The sequence below is a fragment of the Galeopterus variegatus genome, unplaced genomic scaffold (assembly GCF_000696425.1).
Source record: "Galeopterus variegatus unplaced genomic scaffold, G_variegatus-3.0.2 Scaffold2506, whole genome shotgun sequence".
Classification (NCBI taxonomy): domain Eukaryota; kingdom Metazoa; phylum Chordata; class Mammalia; order Dermoptera; family Cynocephalidae; genus Galeopterus; species Galeopterus variegatus.
Genome location: NW_007728617.1, coordinates 32,567 through 42,102, shown reverse-complemented (window position 1 = coordinate 42,102; position 9,536 = coordinate 32,567). Strand labels below are relative to the sequence as shown.

Here is a 9,536-nt window from a genome sequence, read left to right as displayed (position 1 = left end):
GGAGCGCCGCCGCGCTTCCCAAGCAGCGCACTATCCAGTGCGCCACCGGGCCGGCCCAAAGGGGATCTTAACCCTTGATGTGGTGTTGTCAGCACCATGCTCTCCCAAGTGAGCAACTGGCCATCCCTATATAGGGACCTGAGCCCATGGCCTTTGTGTAATCAGCACCACACTCTCCCAAGGGAAGAGGTGGGCCCTTAATTTCTTATTTCTGTGAGCCAGTTTTTGATATGTAGTTAAACAGCTTACTGACATTCCAGAAACTCCTATAATTTAGTATTGTTAGGACAAGTTGATTTTTTCTAAATAAACAAATATTGTTTGTCATTGTTCATTGTGGCATTATTTATAGTAGGAAAAGACTGGTCTCATTAGAATGTGGTACTTCCGTGAAGTGAAATATTACGCAGATGTTAAAAAAAAAATAATTGCAAAGCTCTTGTAGGGGAGACAAAATTTATCTTTGCCCTCTTAGGGCTTTTTGGCTAGGTCTGAGAATTAAATTGATATAAGACAGATCAACAGGAGAAAAGCATACAAATTTATTTAATATAAGTTTACATGACACAGGAGCCCTTATAATAAAGAAATGAAGACCCAAAGACTCAGTTATAGTTAAACACTTATATACTGAATTGGACAAAGAGTAGTAAGTTGTGAAAAAGTAACTAAAATATATGGGGACGCTAGAAGATAAGAGGAATTTTATTAAAGTCTATACAGAATTTTCTTGGCCTCAACTTCCCATCCTTGATGATAATGTTATTTTCCCACTTGCATAGGAAGGGCATTTTTCATGTGCGAAACATGTAACAACATGAAGGTCAGAGTGAACTTCTTGCACCTACTGTTTTTCAAGTGCCTTTAACACAAAATAGTCAATGTGCCAGAGTGGCATATTTTGAGGTGGCATATTCTTTTTTTTTTTTTGCTTTTAAATGGCATATTCTTAACTCCTTTTGTTCTTTATATAAACATGTGCCATGATCTCCAAAATATGTTATTAAGTACAAAAAGCAAGTGCAGAATAGTGTATATATACTCCATTTATGTAAAAAATAAAAGGAGGTTGTGAAAAGAGAATAAATACATATATATGCATGTATACACATAGGCTATCTTTGTAAAGACACCCAGGAGACTAGTAATATTGACAGGGGATAGGAGGCACTGTATACCCTTTTGTAGCTATTTAATTTTGGAACATGTAAATGTATTACCTATTTTTTAATGAAAACAAACGCAAATTGACACATGTATATAATCAATGGCTAGACCAGGTGTGGTTCCTTAGAAATAATGCTGATTCTCAAATTTGTTTTCAAAGAATTTTGTTGAAAATTTTGTTTTATTAACATTGTAATATTGATACTAGTCAAAACTTGGGTTGGCCAGTTAGCTCAGTTGCTTAGAGCATGGGATTGATAACACCAAGATCAAGCATTCAGATCCCGTATCCACCAGCAGCCAAAAAAAAAAAAGACAAAAACCAAAACTTATTTCAGTGTGATCTGATGTCTGTGGTGCATTTTCTCATCCTTATAGAAATAATTGTTTTATGGGATCTTAAAATTTGTCATGAAAATAAAGCAATTGAATCAGCAGATTAATGTTTGAAAATTAAATATTTGGCTATTTAGATTCTCCTAGTAAATATTTTATTTAAAAATAATGATTAGGAGGAGTATTAGAGAGTGGTTAAGAGCATGAACAGGTTTAAGTTCCAGTTCTGCCACTTACTAGCTTGCAATTTTGAGTAAGTAAGCCCAATTTCCCTAGCTTTTAAATGAAGATAGTAATACTACCTACTTCATAGTGTTTCTGTGAGGATTAAATAATTTTATCAGTTCACACATAGTTCCTACTATGTGCTAGACATTATTCAACACATTTTACATATATGAATTTATTTAATCCTCACAGCAATGCTGAATTCTAGGTAGGTATTATTATTATACCCTTTTTATATGAGGGTACTTCGAAAAGTTCATGGAAATATAGAATTAAAAGGTAATACAAATCTTTCCATGAACTTTTTGAAATACCCTTGTAGATGAGGAAACCGAGGCATAGAGGGATAAGAAATTTGTCCAAGTTCCCATAGGTAATAAGTGGTGGAGCTGAGGTTCAAACTGAGGCAGTCAGGTTCCAGACTCCATTCCCTTGACCACCATGTTGTGTCAAACACTTAGCTCACTGACCAGCACATTGTAAGCCTTAAACAAATTTTAATAATAAAGGTAATACAATAACAAATATTATTATATAAAGATGATATATTCATCATAGAAAATTAAGAAAATGCAGCTAAACTAAGTAAAGAAGACGATGTAGATACCAGCTTTAATCCAACCCCTCAGAAAATTAAATGTAGGTATTTATATATGCAGATTCATATACTTTGAAAAAATAAAAATGGTAACATTTTGTAACCAATTTACTCACATATTAATATAACATGAGCTTCTTTTTGCTCAGTTTGATTTTTGACCTCAAATTTGTTTTCAAAGAATTTTATTGAAAATTTTGTCTTATTAATGTTTTAATTTACAAAATGTTTTAATATACTACATTACTTGCCATCTTTCTCCAGAGTTGGCATCCTTTTTGGAAGTAGGCTAAGGAATTCTTTTGAGTCATTTTTAGGATTGAAAGGCATTTTATCAATGTAAGATGGAGCACGAGTTAGTAAGTAATTTAAATTCCTGCATGTATTTACAAAGAAATTTCTTATTAACATTGGCAACAGAGGGAACTCTGGCTCCTAGGATTTTCAGGAGAAAAGGTCAATCACTGGCCACAAATTAAAGTTTTATTTTTATTTTTATTTTTTGGTTTGCTTTTGCTTCCAACAGACTTTATGGCCAGTGCTGGATTTACTTTTGAAATAGCCAAAATTTATAGTGTTTTAATACAAAGCAGAATATAAGGATATAACTGTAAGGAGATACAAAGATACATAAGACTTGGCTCTTGTTAACTCTGAGGTCATAATAAAGTTAGCATATGTTGTGAAATTGATGATCTTAACTGCTATCATGTAATACAAAATGCTCTGAAAGTTTCGAAGGAAACCACAGATTCCCTTAATAAACTCAAACCCTGATCACCCAGTATTGGCAATAAAAGGAGAATATTCACATTCAGGAATGGAAGGCCTTATAACCTCAAGTGTGGTCCAGTGGTTTACATCTTCCCCTTAGGGATCTCTCTCTGATCATTCCTGCCACTCTTATACTGCACTTTGGCCCAAATCTGGACCCATCATCCTTTAGTTTATTCCCTAAAGCCTTGCCAAGCCCAGGTTCTGTTACTGAAACATGTCTTTTCTAAAAGCTTGGAGATTACAAAAAAGGAAATAAATAATTACCAACTACATAATCTGACTCACTAGATACAGCTTTGTTGTCTTGGTCTTGAAGGCCATTTCATCTTCACAGAACCTTGGAAGAGGAAAAGGAGCTCCCAGTTCTGTAGAGCTGCCTGCCTTCTCTACCAACACACACCCCAAGCTTGACTAGAAACCCAAGGCCAAAGAAGAAGAAGAAAGTGTTCCTTTTTTCTTTAAACTACAGCCCATCTTCCAATTTCCCATCTATTATTTCATGGCCTTTCTTTCCTGGAGAATTGTGGAGACCCCACCTTCTACCCACTGGAGTAGTTCTTTGTTCGGTAGCCCCAACCTGACAACCACATCAAAATACAATTAAGCCAAACATTTTTACGTAAAATAGAATCAATAGAATTTGCTTATAGACCTTAAAAATCATGAGCAAAAAGATTATTGACATTTTATTGATGTCTTTTAAAACTCCAGTTTCCAGGACTGGCCTGTTTGCTCAGTTGGATAGAGCACACAGCCTCATAACACCAAGATCACAGGTTCAGATCCCTGTACTGGCCAGCTGCCAAAAAAAAAACCAGAAAAGGAAACTCCAGTTTCCAGTTATATCTTCAACACAACCAGGGGATCTTTAAAGACCCAATAAAATATTCAGACTCAGAAGACTACCAGGGGCCATATTTGGCATCCATCTACTTAGAGGGATGCAGGTTAGGAAGTGCAGCACCAAGTATTTCTTTTCAGTGGAGTAGTGCTCACAGGAGTGCAGACAGCAAGTCCAGAGGCTTTCTGCCTCTTTTGGCTCATCTATCTCCCTGCCTAAGTCACAGCTCAGGTGCAAGGAAACAAATTCACACTGGGCAGATTAGGGAGCCATGTAGTTTAGAAGCCTCATGCATCACAGACACAAATATCTCTTGTAAAAGCTTTATTGGCATATCTTCTAGGGTCCCCCAAGGGACATAACAGTTTTGAGTCACCGCCCTCAGAGGAGCCCGAAGCTATAGCTTCCTGCCAGGTAGTTGGGTAATTTTTATCATCAGCAATGTTGCCTAATAACACTTTATCAGGTTTCCAGGCAACAGTGCTACAAAGTTAATCCAAGGCATGCACTTGTCTTTAGAGAAGCAGAGGGGTTTGTTAACCCTTTATCCACAACTTTTGAAAAATGTTTGTTTTTTATGAAGAAAAAAGGTTTATTTGGCTCACAATTCTCGGACAGCAGCATCTGGTGCAGGCTGCTTCTACTCATGATGGAAAATGGCAGGGCAGCCTGTGAGTACAAGACCACATTGAGAGAGTTCAAAAATATTTTTATAAAGATGATTATGCTCGGTTGGTTATAGCAAGGTGTTACGAAGATGACTGTGTTTTCAAGTTTGCCTGAAATAAATGGCTTTGAAATAGCTTCATATTCTTCTGGCCTATCTCCATTTTCATATATGATGCTTTTTAGCTTTTCTTCCTTTGACTGTTTCTGTTTTTTGGTAGGTCGAATCAAATATTCTGAACAGGTGTATGATGCGTGTATGGATACATTTGACTGTCTTCCTCTTGCTGCCCTCTTAAACCAGCAGTTTCTCTGTGTTCATGGAGGAATGTCACCTGAAATTACTTCTTTAGATGACATTAGGAAAGTAAGTAATTTTTTATTATTCTCATAGAATATATTTTTAATTTTTTTTTATTGCAGCCAACCAATATATCTTTAACTGAAAATTTAAAAAAAAATTTTTTTTTTTTGGTGGCTGGCTGGTACAGGGATCTGAACCTTTGACCTTGGTGTTATGACATTGTACTCTAACCAACTTAGCTAACCGGCCAGCTCTTTGGCCGAATTTTTCTTTTTTGGAAGCCTCTAGCCAAAATATTTAAATACAGATAATCAAAAGTAAGACAGTGGAAATTGCCTATGATCTCAGCATTGTAAAATAACTACTGTTAACATTTTGATGGGTATCTACCAGAAATTTTCTGTGATTTTTTACGAAATCTGTGCTTTTACCAACATTCTTAAAGTATAGCTTTGAAATCTTAAATTGTGTCACAATGTGGAAGGAAAGAAACCAAGGTTCTAATCCCAATCCTGCCATTAATTGTGTAACCTTGACCAAATCATTTAACCTGTTAGTCACGTTTTCTTCTCTGTGAAATGAGGAAGTTGGAATGGATGCCAGCTCTGAAATTCATTGACTTTGACATTTTAGATGGTATAGTTTAATTGCTGCACTTGCCTTATGGGGGTGATTATCATTTCCAAGATGCTGTATCTTCATGATTGAAAAAAGATGACCAGTCTTTTTTTACTTATATTGTTCTATTTGATAATCTTCTTTTCTTTTACTGAAAAGTTATTGAAACTAAAGATTTTTCTTTCATAAAGCTGTTTTCTCTGAATTAAAGTAAATGTCCTCAGTATAAGAGGATATGCCTTTTTTGCTGCTTTATTGGATTTTTATTTATTTATTTTTTTTTTTTTTTTTTTTTTTTTTTAAAAGATGACCGGTAAGGGGATCTTAACCCTTGACTTGGTGTTGTCAGCACCACGCTCACCCAGTGAGCTAACCGGCCATCTTTTTATTTATTTATTTATTTATTTATTTTTTTTTTTTTTTTTTTAAAAGATGACCGGTAAGGGGATCTTAACCCTTGACTTGGTGTTGTCAGCACCACGCTCACCCAGTGAGCTAACCGGCCATCTTTTTATTTATTTATTTATTTATTTATTTTTTTTTTTTTTTTTTTAAAAGATGACCGGTAAGGGGATCTTAACCCTTGACTTGGTGTTGTCAGCACCACGCTCACCCAGTGAGCTAACCGGCCATCTTTTTATTTATTTATTTATTTATTTATTTTTTTTTTTTTTTTTTTAAAAGATGACCGGTAAGGGGATCTTAACCCTTGACTTGGTGTTGTCAGCACCACGCTCACCCAGTGAGCTAACCGGCCATCCCTATATGGGATCCGAACCCGTGGCCTTGGTGTCATTAGCACCGCACTCTACCGAGTGAGCCACGGGCCGGCCCCTTGGATTTTTAAATAACTAGAATTTCTCTTTTATAAAGTAATCTTGAATTTTACAATTCCAGATCAATTGTAGAAATGAAAAGCTCCCCTTTCACTTAGTAGAAGTCCTTTTCTTGGCACTCAGCTATTCTAGTTGTTTTCTTTTGGTTTTTATAATTTTCACTAAAGCAGCAGTGACTAAGGGCTTAAGTTAATTACTTATATTGAAATGCTTCCACTGCATAAAATGGAAAGGATAAAAGCCCTTTACAAAATAAAACTAACATTCTTTAAAATAAAGAAATCTACATTGGAATGAGGTAAACAATAAATAGAACCATCATGAAACTTTCCTGATCTCATGGTAATATCGGCTCACCTAGACAATTGAAATTAACTTTACATAGTCGTTCTGAAATAGTATATCTCTATAGTGGTTGATGTAAGGTTGCTGAAGGAGATGCTAGCTAGGTAAAGGAAGAAAAGATTTTATTAGCAAGCAGCAAGCGGACCTGCTGGGCTAAGCCGAAAAATGACGTTAGCACTGAGAGGCAGTTGGGTGTCTTCTTTTATAGGGTTAAGATTGGCATCTGGCCTGGCCTAGGAAGACAGTCACAGTGTTTCTGCACACAGCCTGTTCATGGGAAAGGAGACTTGGGGAGACAGAAACCTTGGGCTTTCTGTCTGGAGGAAGTAGTAGTAGCCTAGTAGCCGGGAGGAAGTAGTTACAATGTTACACTCTGGGTGCAGCCTGCTCAACCTGCTCAACCTGCTCCTGGGAACAGAGACTTAGGGAGATAGAAATTTAGAGGAATGAAACTTAGAGAAATGAAACGGAAGGGTGGGGGCTTTCTAGAAGTCAGGTTTTCAGTTCCAGGGACCTAACAGTTGATTTCACATTTGAATTAAACGAATTCTGCTTTAAGATGAGGATGTAAGGGGGTCCTTTTCTACAGTGTGGTAAGATGACAGGGATATTTACAAAAATTTATTACAGAAAAATAATAAAAATTGTGCATCTAAATTTGTTAAATGTTCCTTTTCTTTCAGGAAATTCCTTCAGGGGTTTACTGCCTTCTTTCCTAATATATTCTTGTAGGTGGAAGGGGGTATTTGATTCATACCAATTTCTAAGAGCCATTTTGCTTTCCTGATTTTCCTTTTGACTTTTGTATGTCTTCTAGTTAGACAGGTTTACTGAACCTCCCGCCTTTGGGCCAGTGTGTGACTTGCTTTGGTCTGATCCCTCAGAGGATTATGGCAATGAAAAGACCTTAGAGCACTATACCCACAACACTGTCCGAGGATGCTCTTATTTTTACAGGTAAGCTAATCCTCAAAGTGAAAATTATGAAAGGAAACTGCAGTACATTTTATCAAAGTTTTTTTGTGTGTGTGGCTGGCTGATATGGGGATCCAAACCCTTGACCTTGGTGTTATCAGCACTGTGCTCTTAACCAACTGAGCTGTCTAGCCAGCCCTTATCAAATTATTTTTAAGCATTTTATATTTCTAACATGTGTAGTATAGGGACTTTTATTTAATTTTTCAATTAATAAAAAGCAGAAACCTCTTGTTTGCTTGATTGTTTTGTTTATTATATTGTGTTAGGTATTATTCCCTAGGAAGTGTAATTTATACTGGAGGAGAGGGTCTGGGGAGGTCTGATAGCTGGCCTCAACCCACCCTGTCCTCTTACTAGGTTCTTGACTCCCACAAGAAAGAATTCAAAAACAGAATCACAGTAGAAGGTGAGAACAGGTTTAATGTAACAAATAAGAGTTACAGACTTCACAGAGAAAGTGCAGCCTAGCTCCAGAGACTGAGCAGGGCCTACACCAAGTTTAATACAAAAGTAAGAAATATACATTCACAGACAAAGTTCAAGCTGGTTCTAGAGTGAACAGCAGCCTGCCAAAGGCAAGTTTGATGCCAAAAAGAAATACACACCTTAGGTGAAGTGCAGGCTGGATATAGGAGAGTGAGCAGCAGCCCCACCTTTTGCTGGGATTCAACTTCTATAGTTTTGCTGTCTAATACATATTCATGACATCTAATGAATATTCAGTTAAGGGGGGTGGTTCCCAGTTATGTAACCTAGTCTTGCACATGCTCAGTTGATCTCCTTTAGAACATGCTCATTGGTCCAACTCTACCACATGCACTGAATATATTCAAACATATTCTGTGCTGTCTAATGCCTCCAGTGGAAGGTCATTTAAAGGATACCTTTCACTTTACTGAGCATGCTCAGCCACTGATTTGCATAAATCTGCCCTCTATCTTCTCAATCTCCACATGCTGGTGCCAGAAATAGATGTTACAGTCTACCTGTAGCTTAGGACCCAGGGGTGGAGCTTGGGTCCTAAAGGAGTGGTTTGGGTCCCAGGGGAGTGGCCAGAAACCTGATCCCAGGGGAACCAAGCATCTCCTATCTGATAATAAACCAAATATGATTGGACATCTTGCAACACTTTGATATTGTTGTCTGACTCTGAGTGATCTAGATTATTTGTTCCTAAACATCATCTGCATACTTTTTTTTTTCCTGGTGGCTGGCTGGTACAAGGATTGAAATCCTTGACCTCGGTATTATCAGCCTTACACTCCCCCCATGTGAACTAACCAAGCAGCCCTATGTACTTTTTTAAGAATAAAGATTTCTGACTGGCCGATTAGCTCACTTGGTTAGGGAACAGTGTTATAACATCAAGATCAAGGGTTCAGATCCCTATACTGGGCCAGCCGCCAAAAAAATAAATAAATAAATAAAGATTTCTTGGCTCTTTCCCCAGAGATTCTGATTTAGTAGGTCTTAGGGGAATCCTGTTATGTTTTTAAAAGCTTTCCAGCTTTTGGAACAACTGGTGTGGACAAAGATATAAAAAGAACAGGACATTGTGAACTAAGCCCAGGACATTTCCTGGAAGTTGGCTGTTTTAAATCTTACATGTGAGCTTTTATTGTGGTTTGCCACTTAAAAATAGGAAGATATAGGAAAGTTTGAAATGTAAATTATTTTTAATCCCAATATTTTATTATGAGAAATAATACCTATATTTAGTCCCCTAAAAATTTCTGTTAATTGGGGGCCGGCCCGGTGGCGCACTGCTACAGTGCGCCGCTTGGGAAGTGCGGCGGCGCTCCCGCCGGGGGGGCAGCTCCCACACACACGCCCGGACGCCAC

At 37.2% G+C, this 9,536-nt stretch overlaps 1 protein-coding gene across 3 annotated transcripts in view; it reads left to right on the top strand.

The window, feature by feature from the left end:
• PPP3CC (protein phosphatase 3, catalytic subunit, gamma isozyme) overlaps positions 1–9,536 on the top strand; it is a 101,960-nt gene that overhangs the window by 65,327 nt on the left and 27,097 nt on the right. For all 3 annotated transcript variants that reach the window (XM_008582045.1, XM_008582046.1, XM_008582047.1), the window contains exons 5-6: positions 4,835–4,980; positions 7,534–7,673. In XM_008582045.1, the coding sequence (XP_008580267.1) occupies positions 4,835–4,980; positions 7,534–7,673 (286 nt within the window). The remainder of the gene's footprint in view (positions 1–4,834; positions 4,981–7,533; positions 7,674–9,536) is intronic.